The following is a 24,486-nucleotide window of genomic DNA, read 5'->3' on the forward strand; positions in this document are numbered from 1 at the left end:
GAATGTGTAAGTACAAAAATAAAATTTTATGTTTCTACACATCATGCATCTATCCCTTACATTTTTTTTTTCTTAAAATTTAGGAGATTTAATTTATTTTAACTTAAGATTAAATTTAAAATTATTGTAAATTTAAGAGGTTTTACTTAAGTACTTAAAGTTCAATCTTAATATTTTATTTGGTGAAAAGTATATTTCCACGATGATTTAAAAAGTTTTGATATTTGTCGAAAATTACATTATTAACTAATGAGAGAACGTCTATGAATTAACCAAAAAACACAATAGGAATTAAACTATTTTAAAATAAAATCATTGGAGGGAAGTCGAATAAAATAGTTTCAAAATACTTTTCTCGGATGAGAAGACAAGCTCCGTTACAAGAAGGAAAGTAAGAATGACGTCTAAGCACGTAATTGGTGGAAAGCTTTTACTAGTCAGACGTCATTCATGTTTCGATTTTTTTTTCACTGGAGAAACATATAAATTTATTGGAGATAAGATACGACAGAGTTGCATCGCCAAGACGGATTATCTGTGTAATACTTACAGCTGTTTTGCCAAAGCTCGCAGTTTCACTTGGAGTATTTCTTGACTCTTGGATGGAATTAGACCCCTCTTCAACGTAGTCAGAAGGAACAGCAGATAAAGATATGTGACTTCCACCAACAAACTTGTGTCTGACCAAACTTTTTGCTTTCAATTTTCTCGCTAAAATGAAGATGACGATGAACATTATGAGGCCAAATGGCACCATTGTTGCTATGAGAATGCATGCTGCTCCACAGGTACCATCTATGAAGGGTCCTAAGAGAACACATAAAAATGAAATTGAATAGGTTAGAAATGTAATACATTTACTACATTTATTTTTTATCTTATTCTAACTGATTATTCAATATTTCTTAAATGTTATATACATCGTGCCTATCAATCTTGGCTAGATCCTTATATGAGAAGATATATATATATATATATATATGTTCGAAAACAAATTGAAAGGTTTACTTGGTTTTTCTCTTAGGAGAAGAATCAGGATATTCTTTCCTTGTCTTTTTCTTATAAATAAACGATTCTGCATGGAATTCAAATGTTTTGAAATGAAATTTTTTATTTTAATACAAAATATTTCCTAACCGTGAATTGTCACTTTTTCATTAGAATAAAAATTTATATGAAATGTACATTTAGAAATTAAGAATTTCATTGGTGCAGAAGTAGAATAATCAAACCGCCATCAGTAGGAATGTTCCCTAAGCTCGTAAAAATCGGGAATCGTATTCTATTATTCTTTAAGATTCTAACTTTTTTACTGTAGTGTAATTTTATGAAAGAAATATTTAAAATATTGATAAAAAAATGCATTTTTAAATAAAGAGTAGCGACGAATAATGAAAATTATGACTTGAATTATTCCAAAATTCTGTTGAAAGCGCAAGCGATAAAATTCTTAAAAGTTGATGAATTTCGGATTAGGCTGTAAACAGGCCCATTGATTGTCATATTGTCTTCAAGAGCTGGATGCACAATAGTGGTGAGATGCGCTTAAAACGAATGCGGATTTATTCTGTTTCGATTTCTTATACTGTACTTATGTGGTATTAGCTCAATCTCTTAAAGTAAGAAAGTAAAATAAATGCTAATTCAAGGGTAATTAATGCATATGTTTATTTTTAATTTATTTTATAACCAGCGTTGAAGAGCCAGCCCAATCTTGAGTTTACGACAACTAATGTGCAATTCCGTACCTTTGTGATTTTGAGCCCTATCCATAATCCTGAATCAAGCCTTGAGACAAACTAGCCTCCGTGAAGAAATTTGTGATGAAACTAAAACTCATTTGCATTACATGGGGAGGAAAACCACGAAAACCTTGCTAGGTTTTCCCGACGGCATTTTGAGTCACATCACTGAGAGGCAAGCGCTCTATCCCCTGAGACACCGTGGCTAACATGTAGTTATAAGTCGAATATGTGATATGTTATTTGCATCACATTTTCAACTTGTCTAAATATACATAAATAGGAAGTAAAAATAATGGCTTTTAAATTAGGATCTCCGGTTGCGCAATCGGTTAAGGTGTCATACACATCATTGGTTGGAGAGCTGGGGGTAGTGAGTTTTATGCTGACAGCAGACAAAATAACCGGCGAGTGTATGCAGTAAGGTGCATGTTTAATCTGTTGTGGCTGAAAGTCCTATAGTTGGTTGTGGTGTGGGGTTGTAGTTGTAGTTCATTTACGTCGCACTAGAGTTGCACAATGGGCTATTGGCGACGATCTAGGAAACATCCGAAGACATGCCATCACAATTTTGATCCTCTGCAGAGGGGACGTCACCCCCGCTTCGGTAGCCTTACGACATGCATGCGAAGTCGAACACTTTACAATGGAACAGTTTAACGAGGATCAATACCGCACACCGTCGGTTCCTACGCTGACTGATCTAAGTGGTCACCCACCCGCACACTGACCGCAGCCAGTGATGTTTGACTACGGTGATCTTCAGGGAACCGTGTCTTAATGATCAGCTTACTGCGGGACGGCTGTGGTGTGGAAGTTTGGGAAGATGAGTACCAGCTCAGGCGCTGTCATTGTCGTCTGACCGGTTAAAGTTACGTGGATGATTAAAAATCGAGCTATAAAAATAGGGCTCGGTGCTTGGTCACGGTATAATGACGATGATGACTTTCAAATCATTAAAATTAAGTATTGCCAATGTTTTAATTAAGTAAGCGCCATTGTTTTTCATAAAATATTATTGCGCGAATTCGAAGAAATTATTGCGAAAGGGATTGAAGTGGGAGTACAGATATTTTGTATTATTTTAAACTTCTATATGTAACATGATATTTTCGCATCGAAATCTCTCGAAACTTTCATTATTTAAATAGACTTATTATGGAATAATATTTACCTGCGAGGGGTGGAATGGCATCATTCGAATTGGATGTTACCCCTCTCACTTCAACATACACATTTTCATCATCTGTGGCGTTGATATCTTTCGGCAATGACAAAATGTTTGATTTACGGAACATTTTAGGTCTTCTCATTTCGCTCGGAGGTGGATAAACACGGATACATTTGCAGCGGTCTGTTGTTTGACAAGAACAAGTACCCACGGCCAGAAATATGCCTCGTCCGTTCGAATGCATAGTTGCTTCCCCAGTTACTTGACCTAAAATAAATAGATGTTCGGAAACAATTAGAAAAGAGTTAAACAACTCGGCTGAAAATACGAACACGTTTCTTTTTTCAAGAAATCAAAAGTAAATAAATAAATTAATACAATTTCAATAAATCAAATTGAGTTTAAATAGCGATATTTCATTGATTTTTTCTGAAGATGTTTTCATTAATTAGTTACATTATCACTTTTATATTGTTAGCTGGTGTAAAAATTGCATGCCCTGAATCTTGTTATCTGGTTTGAAGAAGTTTTTTAAAATCTATAGAGACCTAAACCTACATCATAAATAAGCCATAAACTATTTAATATGATCTTCTGTGTTTCTTTTAAATTTTCAATTTTTTGAAAAATAAATTTTCATTCCATTTTATTTTACAATCAGCGTTGATCAGCAGATCCAATCCTGAGTATTTAACTTTTATTGTTCAACTCCATAGCCATGTAAATTTTGAACCCAACCTAGAAGGCAAAGGAATTCCCAGATCATGCGTCGGGACAAACTAGCCATCGCAGAGGAGTTTTTAATGGAACTAACTCATGCTTTACATGGAGAGGAAAACTATGAAAATCAATCTCTCACAGTAAGCAGGATGGCAAAGAGATTGTAGCTCACAATCCGTCCATCACTGAGGTTGTTTTAGGTCAGCACTGTGGTCGATGCGAGCCGGAATAAAATTAGAATCAACCAACCACCGTTGGGATTCGAACTTGTTTCACCTCATTGGGAGGTGAATGCCCTATCCTCTGAACCACAGCTGCTTGCTTTCAATTAGATGTAATTTTTTTTTGTTTTAGTGCAAGCATTTTAGTTAAGGTTTAACCAGCAAGACATAGTTCACAAAGAGATAAAAGGTAAGGAAAATAAAAGTCAATTTCAATCCCAGTGAAAACAAATTGCAAATACCGATTGAATAATATAGATTTTATCAATCCATTTATATTATAAAAAACAAAAATTAATGTAAAAACTATAAATGGAATGCAAAACAATTATCCAGTTTTGATTAATGGTTATGTTAAAGGCAAAAATACATTCACTAAAAAATATATATGTTACGGTTAAGGTAATAAATCCGGTTATACTACCGGTTAATATTAATAATAACCACTTCTTGTGGTCAAAGTGAGAAATAAAATGAAAAGATTTCCATACATGAATCTGTAGCAGAGTTACCGCCAAGTCTTGGCAATTTCCGGACAGTGGCGTTTAAAATCAATTTGGTGCCTTGGCTATTGTAGTTGGCGTGGAAAACCACGATACGGAAATATCCCCAATATAAACGAGAAGGAATGACATTGGTCAATGACCAGACTTCAATTGTTGTTATTGGAGCCGTGATGGCTCAGGGGATAGAGCGTTCGCCTCCCAATGAGACGAACCGGGTTCGAATCCCAGTCGATACGAATTCTGCATGCGGCTTGCACTGACTACGGTGCTGACGTGAAATAGCCTCAGTGGTAGACGGATCATGGGTTAGAGTCCCCTTGCCGTCAGACTAACCGTGGGAGGTTCTCGTTTTCTTCCTCTCCATGTAATGGAAATGCGGGTTAGCTCCATCAAAAAGTCCTCCACGAAAGCAAGTTTCTCCCAATACTCGATCCAGGAGTTCCTTGTTTTCTGGATTGGGTTCAAATTTACAAGGCTACGGAGTTGAACATCAATAGTCGTAAACCTATGAGATTGGGTCGGCTGTTCAACGACGGTTCTAAAATGGTTGTTATTAATAATAACCGGTTAATGTGATAAATTCGCTTAAATTATTAACTTTAACCGGACAATGTGGTTACTATTAATGTTGATCGGTTTGTTTTAATAATTTACATTGACCGTAACATATACGTAATTTTGTCGAAGACTGTCAGTTTAAGGTAAGATGTAATAATATATAAAAGTTTACATTGCTTTCTAAATACAATAAATCACTGCTTTAAGATAATAAATTTTGAAATGACGCTAAAATATTTTAAAATTTAAAAAGAAAAATTTATATAAGATATTGCATAAATGTGGGGATAACACCATATAAAAATGAGTTACTTGCGCAATCTTGTGGACAGAGTTTAGGTTCTATTTGTTCAAGTTCATCACACACACCATCTGGGCAAAATGAGAATTCTGGAGAACAAGTCGAATAGTTTGGTCGAGGTCCAGTATTTGTGAGTGACCCTGGCCTCCAAAGACAGTGGCCAGAATTTGAACCCATACCACATGCGTCAATGCAGTCTGATTGCTCAGAATAGTAGGAACACCAGAATTCTTCACCTAAAAAAATTAAAATCGAAAATTTCAAGTTTAGATGAGGAAATAAAACTCAACATACTACTTCATTGGTTTAATGTTTTTTTTTTCTTACAGATTGAAAATATACCAGAAGAAATGCATGCAAATGACGTAACATGCACTGTAAAAAAAGTCTGGTTCAAATCACGGTAAAAAGTACCGATACTCAGGGTGCAAGTTCTTTTTGCAGTAAAATCTATTTTACCGGAACGTATTATAGGACAAACAATCTGATATACCAGAAGTATTATTGCAATAATTACGGTAAAATCACTGTAACAGTCTAATTAAATAAATATTACTGTAGAAATTGAGATTTATTATTTTACGGTAAAAATTTATTTTACGGCGAAACAGATATTACAAATGATGCATCCAAAGTACCGTCACTTTTTACAGTAATTTGATTAGGAATTTTTTACAGTATGTTCCTGGTCTGTAAACACAATGGTAGAAGGTTCACATTCTTTAGCAAGTGTGTAAAGACAATTTAATAAATTTTTTTTTTTGGTAGAAAGAAGAGGTGATTTCGTGATTTTGACATGCACATGAGTTATGATTTGTATATTTATTCAGAAACATACATTAGAACGTGTAACTTAGATTGAAATGAAATTTTTATGATAAAATGATATGTTAGGGGGACGTCTATGCTATTGTTTTACATGTCAAAACTCAGCAATGTTTGTAAGATTTCTCCTCTATCTCGAGTTTGCTATGTAAGAAATATTAACGGAGAGAACTTGAGAAATTTTGATGTAGCTTTATAATTCTTGCTACAATTATATAACAGTTTTGAGTACCGAAAAATACGTTTCACTTTATTTTTATTATATTTTGAATAAAAGAATAGAATAGATATATTTCGAATAGAAATGATAGTATTTTGAATCCTAAATTTCTTCTATTTACAGAGTTTATTACGTAATTTCGTTTTCTCACGAGATCGAAATATACACGATAGTTTAATGCAGTGAAATTAGGGGGAAAAAATAGATGCATTAAATTACGTAGAAATTAAATTTTATATTCCCCCAAGCTAAAGTGCTTGTTAAGTTGAAAATTTTAAAAATACTAACTTTAATATTCTAATAATATTTTAAATGGATTATGACATCAAAGTAGTATGAATAAAAATAATGATAAACTTACTGCAAGTATTTGTAGAATTATCTGAAAGGAAAAAGAAAAATCGTGTTAAAGTTATGCAAATTTTTGTGATAAAAGTTAGAATATAAATAAAAAAATAAGGGGTTCGGAACACAATTTTTAAACTTTCTTTAAAGTATCTATTGCGTGGAATTTTTTATACTGTTTCTAACACTATTATTTTATACTGTTTAGAAACAGCATGGAAAAATACAATATACATTGTTCCAACAAAATACAATCCGTCAGCCTTCTGAGCCCAAGTCTGCGGGTTCGATCCCCGGCCTAGACACCGGATTTTCGGGATGCATAAAATCCTCAGCGGTCATGTCGTATGATTATGCGGCATGTAAAAGATGCCTGGAGTGCCTTATTGGCTCTTGGCATTTCCGTCAAAATTAAATTCCTAGTGCATTTTATCATCCAAATAGAGTCTAGGTGCTGCCATCTAGTGTGGCAGAAACTAGATGACCAAATTAACATGGCCAACGGTATCTCACCCATTGTGGTGGTTCTGAAGGAGTGGATACCACTTCTGGAGAACGCACTAGTTCTGCTCATCGGGAAGACTGATTGTGCAGCTCATAAGAAATTAAAAAAAAAACATTGTTCCAGCATAGAAAAATTATTTAAAATGTCTTTTTATTCCATTTATTAAAATTTTAAAATTTAAGCATTTGAAAAAAATAATATATCTTTCTTTTGACATAAATGAAAATATTTTGAAAAATTTATTAAAATTTTAAAATTTAAGTATTTTTAAAAATTTATGCATGGATTTTTTGGTATGAAAAATATCATGCCTTAATTGCTTTAATCTGTCTTGCTTCATAAGGTTGAAAAATCACTTTTGAGATAATTAAGTCCATAATCAAATAAATAAACTTTTTTATTTCAAAGCGCAAAACTTTTTTTATTCCTTCATATCAGTTGGAATAATATTTTATGAACAAAATAATTCATAAAATGCTGTGAAAAAAGCAAACCAATATTATGATTTAAAAAAAAATTCTTAAAATAAAATAAATTTCAAACGATTTCATGTTGGATTTCTAAATGAGAAAAAAATATCTGAAAAAAAAATTTTTTTTGTAAAAAGCAGGGTTACGTGAAAGCTCTGAAATATAAGACTCAAAAAACAAAATTATAATTCCTTCTTTTTTTATTTACTCTTTTAGTTTTACCACTTTTGAAATTCGAATGTTAAAGTTCCAACTAAAAAAAATGGAGACTGAAATTTAAAAAAAAATACTTCAAAGCCAGCAGTGCTTTCTAATCAATGGGACTAATAGGGTTAGGAAACTCACTCACTATAAAAAGCGTATTTATTCAGGATTTACAACTTAATTATTACTTTTAAATAGATAAAACAAATTTTGTATTTAATTTTCTAATATAAAATTTTGTGTGTAAAATAAAATTTCGCAATACGCTTCGGGTAACTTGAAAACGGATGAAATTGCACGTAATAAAATAAAAGTTAAGTAATGAAATTTTGTCAATGAATTTATATTTATTTAAAGAACACGTGACGTGCATCTCAGGGGTACGATTTTAATTATAAAAAAATAGACTTTATTTTCATTACATTTCTTGCAATAAAAACAAAAACATGTCCAGCAGATTTATCTAATTAATGTATAGCGCGCTAAAAAAAGAACCACCATGAATAACCTTTGATTTTATGATCGGAACTTCACGTCCTAGAACTCAATCTTAATGGCTCTAGGGAGTGACTTCAAATATGCTAATTAATAACTGCAGACGACATTTTAAGTTACAAAATCAAACACAAAACGTACTTAAAAATACATATTATTTTTATATTATTTTTTAATATTTTATTTAATATTTTATTTAATATTAAAATATTTTGAATTTTAGGGCATTCTATTTTTTTGAATCATTTCAAAAAATTCGAATTTACGTAGCAAAGCAAAAAATTTGAGCCAAATCAATCGAATAGTTCCTATGAACATCCGCCACCGAGTTGGCTCAAATTTCGCATTTTGCCACGTAAAAAATTTAAAAATTATGCAAACAATTGTGTACCTTACAATTCAAAATTTTTTCCACCACTATTAAATAAAATAATAAAAAATAAAAATATTTACTTAAAGTTAATTTCAGTATGGAATTATCTTTGGATGAAAGAATCTTTTAATTGTGTGCAAAAAATTTTCAATTCTTTTAAAAAATTCTCGAGCTATAGCAAAATAAGCAAAAATTTATTAAAGGGTCCAAATTTTGGAGCACCCTCCCGACCAAACTATCAGGACCATATTTCCCAGATCCCGACTAACTTCTATATTTTTGAGATCAGAAATCTGAATCCGTCAAAAAAATATATATTTATTCAGAGAAAGTACGTTTTTATGTCTGATTTCGTAACTTAAAATATCGTCTGCACTTTTTAATTAGCATATTTGAGATCACTTTCTCGAGCCAGTATATTGAGTCTCTGAACGTGAAGGTTCGATCATACGATCAAAAGTTATTTAGGTTGGTTTGTCCTTTTTTCGTTTTTTTTTCTGCGTATTGCACAATAAACCATTTTATGATCTATAAATCAAAACAAATTTTGAGAAAAGAATATTTTTTATTTAACTGTATTTTTCGAACATTTTGCCAGAAGATGTTATGAGTAAATCTAAGAATAACCATAATTGTTTTTATTACCTTCTAGTATAGTTATGTCCAATAAAATGCTTCCCGATCTTTCTGATGTTTCATTTTTTGTAGTCCAAATCACTCTTCTCGTATCTGTTTCGGTTGGCATGAGCAAACGATCACGTACGTAAACTATTCCCGTTTGCTCCGTGATACCCAACCAATCTAGATGATGAGTGCCAATAGAAAAACGAAATCGTCTCGAATAGTTATATTTTGTCAGTTGAATCAGCTACAATAAGGAGAGAAGTTTTATGGCAATTACAAATATTGATATGTAATTGAAACCTGTGTAATAAACTAACGAAATATTCATAAAATATGAACAATAGAACGAAATATTAAATATGTGGTTATCAATAAACTTTCTTTTTAATTCACTATACATGCAATTGTTTATTTCATAAATGTTGTCAATGAAATTTTTACAAGTTAATTTTAGTTTGTATTGTAGCATTAGATTAATTATAAAAATTTATTTAGTTATAGGCATAGAAAGGACCCTATTGATATAAGGATCATTTTCTTAATTATTATAGATAAGGTTATAATACAATTAATTTAATTAGGCACATATATAAATATTTTCCAGACTGCTTTATAATAAAAATAAATAAAACCAAGTAAGTATTTATAAATAGAAAAAGACATTGTATGAATCAGATTCAATTTTTAGTTAAAATAATAAACTAATTAAAATAATAAACTAATAAAAAGAAATTAAGGAAGGGTTTACGAAATCATAAGAGGCTTATATACATTTTCATGAAATATTTTTGCTTAGTCGCACTACGCAGTAGAATCTCAACATTTTATTAACTATAAACTCAAATATTATTTTATTAAACTAACGTTCAGTAAATAAGCTTAACTAAATGAATTAAATTATCTTAAATAGTTATTCTTTCATTAGTAATAATGTAGAGGAGACAGTAATTTTATGAAAAAAAAGTTCTGCTTATTGATCAAGATAATTAAGTTAAGGAAAAGAAAGTTAACGAAACTAACCCCTTTTAGAACGTTGAGTATCCACTTAACTTTATTCTTTATTTCATTCAAATTAATTGAGTAAACTATTGTGTTAAAGTAAACGAGAATTCAATGAAGCTCCGATTCGACACCTTTAATCATGTAATCAATAAAACTATTCCTGAAAATAAATCTATTTCTAATCATATAAATGTACTGAACAAAACAGAAATGTCTCTAAAATAATTATTGAATATATAATTAAATCGTAAATGTATTTACTTCAAGAGGTAGTTAATTCACATTGTCAGTAAACATTGCACCATTGTTTTCGATGTTATGTAACCAATTAATTGTGATTATAAGAGGTTTTCCATATAAATTTACTTATTACTACTGTTTTTAATTCACATTTGTAATCAATAAATTGATAAGTAGTTGAAATTGCGTCTTCTGCTTTAAATGAGTGTTCAAAGTTTTCTATCACCAAAATGCTATTTTTCAATTCTTAACACACGGTATCAGCCAATTCAATGAGATTTCAGGTTTCTTAAAATGGCAGTTTTCTTTTCCGTGATGTCTAGTATGTTCCCCTTGATTTTAGAATTTTTTCTTGTTTTTTAGAATAATGCTTTAGTTGGAGAGTTAGATAGAAACTGGGATATACAAGAAGAACTCCTAAATATAGAAATTCTTTATAATTAACTTAATAAAGATTAGATGACTTTAAAATTTAGCTGAGCCAAAAATGGCGCTTTAACTTTATACAAATCGTCGGCCAGATGGTCGAGCGGTTAGCGTGCTCGCGAGTTCGAATCCCGCTCAGGGCAAGGATGTTTCTCTTTGTGTGATATTCTTTATTGTGTGAATGCGTCCCCCCCCCCTATAAACAGGTATCTGTGGCAGTGTAGCGTGGGTAATGTTGCTTGCCTCCGTGACTTAAGTTCACAGGTGCCCACTGGGTAACGTTAAATGAGTATTATTTCTAGCATTTTCCTAGACGAAGAACGTAAAAGTTCAGTGCTTGCCATTAGGAGAAAAAAAGAGGAAAAAAACTTCATACAAAAGTAAATATAAACAAAACTTTAATATAATATTTTTTCAGACATTTTAGTATGGCAATCTGGCAAAAATTTTGAAACAAGCCATTTACTGCACTGTGAAAATTACAATAGAAAATACTGGCTCTCAGGGTGCTAGTAATTTTCATCATAAAATCCATTTTTACCGAAACATGCTACAAAACAAGGAATTTTTTACAGTAATAAATAAAATAAAATATCTTAGTCACTCTAATTAAATAAATATTACTGTAAAAATTGCGGCATAGTATTTTGCGGAAAATTGGATTTTACGATAAAATAAAATTTACAGATAATGCACCTAAGGTAATGCATTATTTTATACTGTAATTTGATCCGAAAATTTTTTTACAGTGTATTACTGTTTTGAGGATTATAGCACATGTAAATTGAAAAAGAGGAACTAAAAGAAGGTATGCAACAAATACTTTTATTTTATTTTACATGATTGAAGTAAAATAATCGTGAAAATAATTCGCCTTAAATATATTACTTTTAAAGTCATTTAATCAATTCATAAACTAACCGCAATAATTACGTTGATTAATGATCCTTATAATTTGGTCGTTACGTTAGTCACGAAAATACAATATTATTTCATTTGGAAACTCAAAAGGGATTATTTAAGTGTTATAGTCTTCATATTTCATTCTTTGTTTCGTTGATAGGTATCCAATACAAATATACAAAAAAAAAGCTATTTTATCATGAACATGATCACACTCAAATTTTGAGTGACCAACGTGACAAATTAGTTCACGACTATATTAACTTTTATCCAATCCCTTGGAAAGTAAAATTTTAAATTTTAAAGTGGAAAAATATTTTAATTTGTTGTACATTTGTGAATGAGAAAGATGGGGGGCGTTCAGGGGGCCGGTAGCATTAAAAAAATCTGATGCACAGTAATTTTTACAGTAATATTAAACATAAAATCACTGAATTACTCTAATTAAATAAACATTACTTTAAAAATTAGGGTATAATATCTTATGGTAAAATTTATTTTTTGAGTAAAATGCATTTTACGGCAATGAAAACTGATTTTACGGATAATGCACACAATGTGCTAGTATTTTATACCGCAATTTTATCCAAGTTTTTTACAGTGTAGTTTTATTACATAAATTTTAGTATTTATGATATTAAGCTTAAAGATGCAATCGATTGGAAATTTCAGTGAACGAACATCAGAAATACAAATACTGAACTTTTATTTTCTACAAATCTAACAGACAGAAAAAAAAATTAGTACCAAAATCAGTACCATGTCTTTATATTTGTCATACATTTTAATATGGCGATCTGGTAATAGTTTTGGTATAGATCATTTTCTACACTGTAAAAAGTGCTGGATTAAATTATGGTAAAAAGTACTTGATCTTAAATTTCATTTTAATAGGAACGTGCTACGTAGCAAAAAATCTGAGTTTATATATTCTGTAACATTTTTATAAAAGTCTTTCTAATGCAAAAAATAATTTGATTGAAATTCAGTTCAAGTTTATTCAGATCTTTTTTAGGACGAAATTTGTAAATTGTAAAATTAGAAAGTAATGAACATTTTTATTCATTGTAGTAATTGTGTTTAGAGTGATATGGAGCTGGGGTAAAAATTAGCTGTCTCTTTATTAAGACAACTTTTTTAAAAGCAAAAAGAATATTACTGCCTACTATAAATTTTAAGTAAACATTTTCAAAGTTAAAGCAATATCTGCGCTGAGAAAAAAAAGTATGGTCTAAACTACCAGAATAAGGTAAAATTTACCATGTTTACCTCTATGGGAACACCAAAAAGCTCGGTAATTTTTACCAACGCACTTTGGTAATGATTTTGATAAAATTAGTAACAAAACAATTTTTTCTAATATGGAATAATATTTGGTACTCATAGTAAAATTCTGTAATTCTGTCATGGTACTTAAAAGCATGATAAAAATCATTTAAACGGTTAAATTTACATTTTAGTTTTACATTTTTTACAACATGTATTAAACAGTTACTATATGTACAAAAAAAATTACCAAATAAATGGTTTAAATATCGTATATTTCGGTTTTATTAACCATAATTATGCTTTTTTTAAAATTGACATTACGGTCCAGTACGGTAATTTTAGAACAGTTTTTTTTTCTGTGAGGTCTGAAGAAGATAATTTATAAGGTGAGTATTTAAAGAACATGCATTAATTTTAAAACCAGATTATTTTATCAATATCATCAATAACTATCACTGATACAAACTATTTTAATTTTCAATTTAAAATATAAATCATTTTGATTTTTAAAATAATTATATCATTTTAATTTTCAATTTAGAGTACACAATTTTAATCTTGTACCTGAAATAAAATATTTTAATTCCCATTTTAAAATATGTTTTGAAATTTTCGATTACGTAACGTGTTGTGTAACGTATTTATTATTGTTTTCAGTAATCTAAACATTTTATTTAAGCATGCATTATGTATGTTACATGAACCTTCCTAAACAAATCAGTTCATTTTTTGAAACGATTATATGATAAAAATTTGCAGCAAAGAAGATTTTATTAAGTTGAATAGGATTGTGTAATTCTGATAGTTAAATTCTTTTAAAGTTACTGTATAAGTACGATCTATTGCTGTTAATTGAATAGTTCTAAAACACAATTATTTGTGCTTTACTGAATGGATTTTAAACACTATTTAAAGACTTTTGACTTCATTCAAAGTTCTTTAAATCATCAAGAAACTTAAAACTTACCACAAATATTCCCTGAATTTCAAATTTTTGGAAGAAAAGAAAATTCTTACATTTACTTTCATTGTCTTTATATAATATACTGTAATCTGTTTTAGGTTATTGTATAAATACGATCGCTTGTTATTAATTGAATAAGTCATAAACAGTATTATTTGTGCTTTTTTTTAAAGTATATTAAACACAGACATGTACATTAAACATGTATATAAATTTACAGAATTTCAACTCTTTTAAACTAATGAAGAAACTCAACTTTTGCGGAAAACATTTAACGACTTTCAAATTTTTAGAAAAAATAGAAAATTCTTGTTCTCGCTTTAATTGTTTTCAAATGATGATGCAACTCAGTTTATTAACACCAAATTCTAGGAGAAGAGGCAATCCTTGCTCCACTTTTAAAAATATATATAAATAAATGGAGCTAACTTTGAAACTCAAAGTTTTTATTAGATAGTCTAAGTATCAAGACAACTGTGAGATGACTTGTAGAAGAAAGAAACTTAAAGATATTTTTTTCTGCAAATATGCTCGTAACTAATACAAGATAAAAAAAATTCAATGCTCTGAACATTCTGAAAAAACCCGCATGCGCGAGAAATTAAAAAGTAAGTTAAAGTGACCTTGAAATTTTTTTCTTCCCGATTTTTAAAATAACTCCGATTTTCAAGAAAAAAAGAAGAGATAAGAATTCTTATAAATATCATTTTTTTATTAAAAAATCAAAAATATTAAATCACGTGTTTATCTTTTTCTAAGGAATGCTACTGTAAATAGTTAATAATCTTATATCGAGTAGACTTATCCTGAATTTCATCAGGAAGATATTACGCAGGGGGTTATTTTTAGAAGCTTTTATTATGAGGAATGATCTTGTCATTTTCTCTTTTTATTGTATTTTCCCGGAACTTTTCTTGCCTGATTATTAAGAAAATTTTAAAGAAATATGCTTTTAAAACTTTTCTCGGAACATTTTCGTATCCGTCAAAATAGTTGGAATTATCGTAAATCAAAACATTATCCATGGCAAATATTTAACAAATGATATCGGATTCATTTCTTCTTCTTATGTCTCTTAGTCTTTCTTATCATATTCATGATGCGTACTGAATCGATACTGAAGCTATATTTTTTAGAATGAACTATAATTTCTTCAAAAAAGCTCTAGAATCATCATTTTTATTTTTTTTAACTATCATAAAAAGTTAAATTTTATATACATTAGGAACACGAACTTAAATAATTATACAATTTAAAAAAATGAAACTGGGGAAAAAAATCTCTTTTTGTTTATAATAGTGTTGCATGAGATTTTATAATAGACCTTAAATACTTTCGAATCGCTGGTTTCAAATCTGCAATCAGTTTTTCTCGCCAAGATAGAGTTTTTTAATGAAATTTTCGTCTATTTTTAGTCGAACTGCTTAAAAATATTATATATAACAGGAGGTTGCATAAATGCTGTGACAAAGTTTAAGGGGAGTTAAGGTACATCATTAGGATCAAACCTTCATCTATGCCAGGGAATATCGTTATACGTAGCTAGAGGAGCTTCGTTGTTATGAACTGCTTCTTCGTATACTGCTGAACAAGTCATAATACGAAAGTGCCTCTAGTTGCGTATTACGACATTTCCAAGGGTAGGTTCCTATGCAATTTTAAATCTGATAATGTGCCTTAGCTCCCCTAAAAGCTGATCCCAACATTTACAAGACCTCCTGCTACATATTTTGTTTTTAAATTTGTCCAACTCGACAAAAAACAGACAAAAAATGTCATTTTTTAAAAAAACAATATGTAGCTTTGGGAGCAAAATTAATTTCAGGTTTGAAATTCACAAACCCGAATTAGAAAAGGTCAAGTATTTGTATAAATGCAACATATATTTGTTCCAAAACGTTATTTGTTTTTCTCCTGAGACTTAAAATGAATGTGTGATTGGTTTTAAAGAAAATGGTTTTCTGGTCTTAGTGAATTTTGTATGTCATTAAGTGATATGTCAATTTTAAGAAGTGAAAGTAGCATTTTTTCATATATTAAAATAATTTCTATACTATAAATTAATGAAAACGTTTTAACGAATAACAAAAAGCCTTCAAATTTGATTCATATTTGATTATATTTCGTTTTTGTCTCATAAAAGTATCGCTTTATCAGATATTAGTACTTGAATTTTATTGGGGGAAAAGGTTGGTTAAATATTTACACACAATTTTAACGAATATTAAGTTTTTGAACAATATTTATCCAACTCTTTGCAATTTGCTAGTGGGTTTGAAGTAAGCTTTCTAAAAAATACAGAATTTGATAAATTCAAAACTAAATTTAATTTAATAAATCAGTAAAAAAATTTTTTACAACCTTTATTGGGAATCTTGCTTGTTTAATTTACCCTTTTTACTACTAAATGAGTTTTATTATCAGTTCAAGTGTCTAAATGAATTGAATTCAATAAACTTTTTCGTTCTTGGCAATTTATTTAAAGCAATTTTGCATTTGACAGTTTAATACAAAGATGAAATATATTTCTGTGTGCCTTTTCCTTTCTTTATATTTTAAACTACAGAAATCAAGTGTTTTAATATATTTATATAGCATATAACATATTTTAACTCATTTACATGACATATAACGTATTTTAACAATTTTAATCAAACATATCCAAGGCTCGCGCTAAGGATTTCAAATTTTTAGCCAGTAAAATATTCGAATATCAAAAGTACTCTTTAATTTTCAAAAGTCTTCGCCAAATGCAAATCTTAAAAATTTTTCATGATTAATTTTTCTCCCATAGAAAACTATTTTGTTGTAGCTTGTTCCAGGCTTATATTATTTGGATCCAATTCTAATTGATTATGCGGCGCATCTACCAAAAATTCTGTAATCATGCAATCGAATAAAAAATACTGATTTGTTTTGAAAAATTCATTTTGACGTAAATTTGAAGATAGAGTTAATATATATTTTTCTTTACTGTTTGAAAAATCATTCACCCCAATACTTTCACCAAAACACAATTTTATTTGCCAAATTTACGATTTTATCGCATTTGGTGAGGTTTTGAATGCTAAGTGCGGCCCTTGCATATTTAATCAGGTTTTGAACGCATTTCGTTTGTCATTACTTACAACTTGAAATTTTTTTTCTCCAAAACTACACCTCTATTTTGTTATATCAAAAGAACTGACCCATATTATAAATAAATAATATGAAAAGTTAATATCTCAATGAGTGCACTTACTCTTGAATATTGGCCAGCATTTCTAGATATGTTTATCTGATACACTTCTTCGAATGGAAGCTCAGTTTGCGTTTGGTTGATCACTGAAAAGCTGAATTCCACCTATAAAGTGAAAAATATTTCTTGAAGCATATAAGACATTATTATAGTAAAGAAAAAATAAAATTTAAAATAATCTAACAGTTATTTCTTTTATAAAAAGTGTATAATCACGGATCTCTGCCTCTTATGACTAATTTATCTAATTAAAATCTATATTTTTAAGCAAATCTTTATTTATTATGACGAAATTCGACTAATAAGTATTTATAATCTGTTATTAATTTTTACCTTCTGTGACTAAATTTAACCAATAAAAATCAATAATGATTCATATATTTTAAATACAGGCTTGAAAAAGCAAATGTTTCATTAGTTAATTATATTTAAAATCGAATTTTTAAATATATACAAACTGCAAAAGCATGTTAAGGTTAAATATTTTTCATCACTTCAAAATCTTATTTTAAAAGATACTTTTGTTTAAAAAATTTACAGCTTTAATAGCTTTCAATAGATCATACGAATTTTTAATTACGATGCATTATTTTAATTAATTTTTAACTATAACTAAAGCTTTAAAATGCTGAAAAATCTTTAATGTTAAAAAAATTTACAGCTTTAATAACATTTAATAGCTTATTAGAATTTTTAACTAACTTTTTAACTTTATATACTTTAATATATTATTATTATATTCCAAAAAATATATGATTAAGTTATTTTTTTCTTTGTTTGGTGAATAATGTTATAAAAAATTTTTGCGATGATGGTAGCATTTTTAATTGCAATCGTCTATAAACACTAATCTTTTTAATATTGGTTTACATTATTTTACTTATGTTTTAAAAAGAAAGATGGTCAAGTTTCAACCTCAAAATCAAAATATTTTTAACATTTTTAGCAACTACTTTAGCTGGAATAAATATTCTTAATTATAAATATATTAGCTGGAAAAAAAAAACTCTATATGAATTCTTAAATATTTAATGTTAATTTCGACATGCAGAGTTTTTTTTTCTTTTTTGTGAGATAAATTAAAATTTATCAGCTTAGATTTTCATAGTCTTAATTTGAAAAAGCTTTAATGCATTTTTTGAACATATTGAAACTGGAATAATATTTTAACTTTAATTTTGAAAAAAACTTAACTTTAAACTGTATTAATATTTAACTTTTAATACTTCAAAATGGTTTCAATGAAGCGTATATCTTAAATTTTAATAAATTAAGCATTTAAAACCAATTAAGTATTTGATATTTAACAGTAATTAGATGCAAAAAAAGGCATTTAAGATTGAGTAAAGGTCACCTTTTTTCCAACTAATTCATGTTCAGGTGATTTTTTTCCTTGCTGTTAATTGGGAAAAATTTTGAAAGCTCTAAAGCATAAGTTCTTGACTTACACAATAATTAAAATGAAACCTATAATTGGAATTAAGATGAAAACGTCCTTATTTGAATTTCAGAGAGTGAGTTATATACTTAAATTAGGGGCACTTGGGTTCCTACATTTTCTATCATGAACTGAAATATATTCATATTTTCCTATTTACCATGCTATTTCCATGTATATAGGATTTATCTTCTATGAACACAGTGAAATTATAATAATCCCCAGGAAATGATAGAGCTCGCTGAGGAACTATTTCTGAAAAAAAGGAACAATATTTATTATAAAATTTTGAAAAGGAAATGAATCTTATTAAAATTTATGTAGAGAACAGGAAAATTGTATTTTTTTACTATATTCACCATAGTTATGAGTTATTTCAAGACCTTTACTAGGTGATATAGACTGCCTTCATAAAAATGGGCGAAATCTGCGTAGGAAATTTAACTAAGAATACGAACTTCTTATCAACGTATGTCCGGATACATCATCATACGCAGCTAGGAGTACTTCGAAATTATGAACTGACTGCTCGTGTGCATTTGAAAAAGATCGCTTAGTATCTTAAGCCAATTTTATGTTTTCCTAAACTTATTGTTTAAAATCCCCGGGATGGCCTGGTCGGTAGGACACTGGGCCCATGTCCGAGAGTTCGTGGGTTCGAACCCCGCCGGCCGAATACTCCTCGTGTGGTAAAATTACTGAAACGTTAAATCTGTCGAGTGGCATAAGTCCTTCATGTTCCCATAACATATTAAAACCTCTAGGGGTACTGGATTGTTGATCGATTGTTTTCTGATTCAGATCAAAATTACGATCTGTGGATGAATGAATGGATGTATGAATGGATCCGCCCTGTAAATGGGTGCGACGTATGGTGTGGTAGAAGTCGAATTCTTGGCCATAGATGGCACCACTGGAAAACAAGAACAATCGCACCCCCTCTGCCTAAACAGACACACGTCAACAGCATTGCTAAAAATCGAACTCAAATAAGCCTAGGAATAGCCATTTTATTGTAATTTGTTGATTTGGTGACTAATGTGTCAAGCTTGTCAATTAGTATGCATATAAATTTTTCAGAGAGTTAATGAATTTGGTTAAATAATTTTAGTAATAAGGACTTTTGATGCGCATCATATGTTATATATATAATATAATAATATTAATAAAAAACAAATACTAATTAAATAAAAATAAAAGAATATTTGTAATTAAAATTTTTTGCTATATTTTAACTTGAATTTTTTGCTTTTCTTGTTTTATTGGCTTTTCTTGTATTTAAAAAAATCCTACCAATTTATGCAAATATAGAAAATAAGTAATAAACATATAAATAAAGAGAAAGAACAAAAACGTTTGTTTTTAAAAAGTATTGCTTGGGATTATCTTAATCAATCATGCTAATGTTTTGGCTAGTGATAAATATAATTAATTTAACAAAGTAAATTTCCAAATGTAACTTAGAATATTTATAGAAACATCATTTGTTTTGACGTTTACTGATATACAATTAATTTAAATTTATATTCTGTTAATAATTTTTAGCATCGCGTTCAGGGTAATTAACTTAATTACAAAATAGTTAAATAAAAAGATCTGATTTTCTTTCTCAGCAGTCTTATCATAATTTTTTATACAAAGTGCAAATTAGTTTATACCCTCGTAAATCAATAAAAGTATCAGTCACAGACGCTATTTTACTTTCCAAGAAGTATAAATTTCAAAATTAAATTCACACCATAATGAATATTTCATAGTTCCAGGAACTTTACTTTTTCATTAAAATCTATATGATCGCAAAAATGCATTTTTTTTCCTCACCTGCGTAGAAAAACGTACTATGGCCTGTGTTCAGAATCTCATAAATCTTAATATTCTTCACCCTGAACAGGTTGAGGCTGTCATTTTCGATTCTGACCACCAAATCATTCACGGCTTTTGAATCCTTGTCGATGACATTTACACTGAAACTCACCCACTTTTCACCCTGAAAGAAGAGAGAGAGAAATATAGGGAAAAAATAACTTACTATGAATATGTATTTCCTTTTCATTTTTCCCTTGTCGTAAGGCTTTTTCACGTGAAATCATTTTTATTAGAATAAATCGTCCATCTTTTCATAATCCTGTTTCTTTGAGATGGAAACGAAAATTCTTAGTTATAAATTTGGTATGAATAGATATAAATATGGGGATCATAATTCGCATTTTTTTATTCTTGTCTCAGAATAAGCAGATATTTTTGAGTGCAGAAATTTTAACTTCTTAAGGAAATTGCCTTGTACTGAAAGATAAAACTAAATTTCTACATTACTAAGCCTTCATGTTGTGAACACTACAAACTATTGTTGCATAATAATTTTTTATTTAAACATTACTATTCTATGTTTACTTCGATTAAAGAACAGTATATAGAAATGAGAAAAGAGTACAGTCATAAAGCAAACGATTTTAAAAATGGCGTATTGCATTTCAGGAATTGTTCAGAAATTCTTTTCAATTTTAAATTTATGTATATATATTTTAAAATGAAACTAAAAAAGTTATGGAATATAATAAATCATAATATTCATCTCTCAGAAATCTGATTTGAATTAGGTTTTCGACTTCTGTTCCGATCTTGGGTTCAGATCGAGGAAACTACTAGGAAATTCAACTACTTTTTGACCTGAAGAATAGAGAAGACGTAGAGAAAATTCTCTGTCTAAAAATATAAATTTCCTTTCCGATTTTTTTAGTCGTTGACATGGAATTATTCTAATTAATTGGAATAAATCGACTTTTTTTTTCAGAATTTTATGACTCCGAGCTAAGGAGAAAAATTTTCGATCTAGATAGAAATCAACATTTCATCTATCTTTTTTTTCTTGTTTTAAAATTTGCAGACACTTTTAAATATTTCGAGTGTTTCATTTTTCGCTACTTTAAGAAGTTTTTGAGTAATCTAAATTTCTATGTTTCGATTTTTATTTCGTATAACTATAGTATACAAAATAAAAATACTTTTATAATAATATGCTTATCAAAAGGATAAAACAAAAGGATAAATTAAAAGAATAATCTTACGTATGATAGCATTAAAGAATAATTTTTAAGTAGAAGAAAACACAACTTTTCGGTAAACAATTTTATAAGTGGTGGAATGCATTTTGGAAATTGTTTTCTACTCCTTTCAAATTTTACGCTTATGTAAATGCCTTGAAAAACAACAACACTTCAACAACAATAACATTTCAACAACGACAACGTTTTTAGAATTTCATTAATCATTTTATACATATTCCTCAATATGCTGATTATATTGATGATATTGTTTTTATTCTAACCATCACGCTGATGCTTTCAGAATCTTTGTCAGTGAAAATAATTGCAATAAACCTCATCTATTTATCCCGCTGATTTATAAGAGAGAGGAAAGTCAGGAAAAAATTCTGAATTCCTATCCTAGTTTAAATGGTTCAGATGTTGTTTACCAATTATTAGAGATTAGTGAAGATTTTTAAGCAAGTAAAAAAAAAACTGTAAAAACAATTTCCGCATACTTTGGTTTTTAGTACTGATATTCTTTAATAATTTTTGATCACTAACCTTTGTCTTTCGTTTTTGAAGTTCTTCGAAAACAAAGGTCACAGTAACATTTGTAAGCAATCTATTAGATGTGATGATAGAGAATTCCCGCTTAGCATTTCTTTAATGTTTGGATATTTTATGCTTAAATACCATAAAAACTAGGTAAAAATCAACTTTATTTCCTAACTGTACGGTAAAAAATTTCAGGTCAAATTAAGGTATGAAAAACCGGAACTTTGAGTGTGCATCATCCGTAAAATCCATTTTAGCATAAAATATTGTACCATAATTTTTACAATAATATTTGTTTCATTAGAGTGGTTGAGCGATTTTACATTAATGAGCATCGACAGTCAATAGCGTCAAGCAAGCAACTGATTAATGTTTTAGTAAATATTTAAAAAAAAGTTTTTTTTACTGTTCTAGGAATTCTTCTCTTTAATTAAAAAAAATTAAGTTTTAACACTTGAATATATTTAGCTTTATTGAATTTTGCATATTTTTTGGCGTTAGTTTTATTTACTGTTTTGGACTCAATATGTTTTAGAATGCTTTTTTTTTCAATCTTCAACATATTGTGGTTACCAATAGGTTTTCTATACTTGATTGGACTTCTTAAACTGTAAAAAATTCGGATTAAATTGCAGGATAAAATACCAGCACTTTGGCTGCAACATAAATTTTTAAATAAATAAATTTTAAAAAATAAATTAATATCGTAAAATAAATTTTTACCGCGAAATATTATGCCTCAATTTCTACAATAATACTTATTTATTTAGAGTGATTTTATGGTAGTTATTGCTGCAGAAATTATGGTATACCAGACTTTCTGTTCCGTAACATGTTCCAGTTGCTTTTTATAGTGTAAACATACACAGTGTACTAAATGAAGGGATGAATACCTAAGCTTTTGAGCTAATATTTGGATTTTAACGTAGTAGTCGTTCAAGAGCATATCCTTACATATTTTAATCAATTTCATCATCAGCAGTGGAACGACAGTCCTCTGTGAGCCTGGGCCTTCCTCAGAAGCTTTTCCCATTCTGCCCTTCTCCCAGCAATTGATTTCCAGTTCTTTACTTTTAGGGTGGCAAAATCCTCATCCACACAGTCTTTCCATCTCTTTTTGGGCCTTCCTCTTGGCCTTTTATTGGAGGGGGTTGCATAAAAGACTCTTAATGCTGTTCGATCTGGGCTCATTCTTACTACATGCCCGACTCATATTTTAATTAATTTATATAAACTAAGTATGCTTTTGTGTTCGTGCTTGTAACGTCTGCGTACTTATTTAGAATGTTCAAATTTATTCAATCAAACTATTAAAATTGCTTCTCAGTACGTGAAAGTAGGTTCACCAGAAAAAAGAAGTTATGGGGGTTTTATGTTTTTTAATTTTATTTTGCAAACCGTGGAAGTAACACTTCTTAGCTATTCCACGCGCTACTGTTTGTCAAAACTAATGTGATAATCAATTACCGATAAAATGCATTTTTCTTTTAAAAATATTGTAGAGTAATGTTTACAGTAATATATATGTAATTAGAGTGATTCAGCTATTTTACGGTAGTTAATACTGAAAAATTATTTTATATCACATTTTTTGTTCCATAACATGTTCCAGTTCCTTTTAAGGTATAAACTTATTTAGTGTACTAAATAAAGTGCGGAATACCTAAACTAATAACCAGAGCTTCACGCAGTAGTCGTTCGAGAATATAGAAATAAATATTCAAATTAATTTCTATAAATTATTGGGAGTACAAATTAGTTCGGTCCGTTTTTCGGTAGTCAAAAATGCGTTTATTTCAGAACAAAATGAATGAACAGATTAATCAAACTATTATCCATCGCTGGTTACTACTTTTTCCACCTCTATGGCAATTTTCGAATTCCATCTCGAAAAAATAACTCGTCTTTAGAAGCGATCTAAGTTAGGAGCCAATTTGAGATTTCTGCGAAAGAAGTTAACCGGTGATCTGCCGAATCGTGCTGCATCCGTCGGAACAACCTGTTATCAGGAGGAGCAATGTCCAGTTAATACGGAAGGTACGATAAAATATCCCACTTGAACGTTTCCAAATAATTTTTTACGACTTTTGCGACATGAGGCCGACCGTTATCATGCAGAAGAATAACTTTGTCATGACATTGCTC

The 24,486-nt window shown here is 29.3% G+C and overlaps 1 protein-coding gene across 1 annotated transcript in view; it reads right to left on the reverse strand.

Annotated features, from left to right (window-relative positions):
• Positions 1–24,486, reverse strand: part of LOC107449160 (proto-oncogene tyrosine-protein kinase receptor Ret) — a 163,300-nt gene that overhangs the window by 30,648 nt on the left and 108,166 nt on the right. Inside the window, exons 5-12 of the mRNA XM_043049729.2 lie at positions 20,582–20,747; positions 18,921–19,015; positions 17,326–17,427; positions 9,302–9,524; positions 6,626–6,646; positions 5,231–5,455; positions 2,917–3,180; positions 551–807 (exon numbers count right to left, since the gene is read on the reverse strand). Of these exons, the coding sequence (XP_042905663.2) occupies positions 551–807; positions 2,917–3,180; positions 5,231–5,455; positions 6,626–6,646; positions 9,302–9,524; positions 17,326–17,427; positions 18,921–19,015; positions 20,582–20,747 (1,353 nt within the window). The remainder of the gene's footprint in view (positions 1–550; positions 808–2,916; positions 3,181–5,230; positions 5,456–6,625; positions 6,647–9,301; positions 9,525–17,325; positions 17,428–18,920; positions 19,016–20,581; positions 20,748–24,486) is intronic.

This window comes from Parasteatoda tepidariorum, chromosome 3 (genome assembly GCF_043381705.1).
Source record: "Parasteatoda tepidariorum isolate YZ-2023 chromosome 3, CAS_Ptep_4.0, whole genome shotgun sequence".
NCBI classification, from domain to species: Eukaryota; Metazoa; Arthropoda; class Arachnida; order Araneae; family Theridiidae; genus Parasteatoda; species Parasteatoda tepidariorum.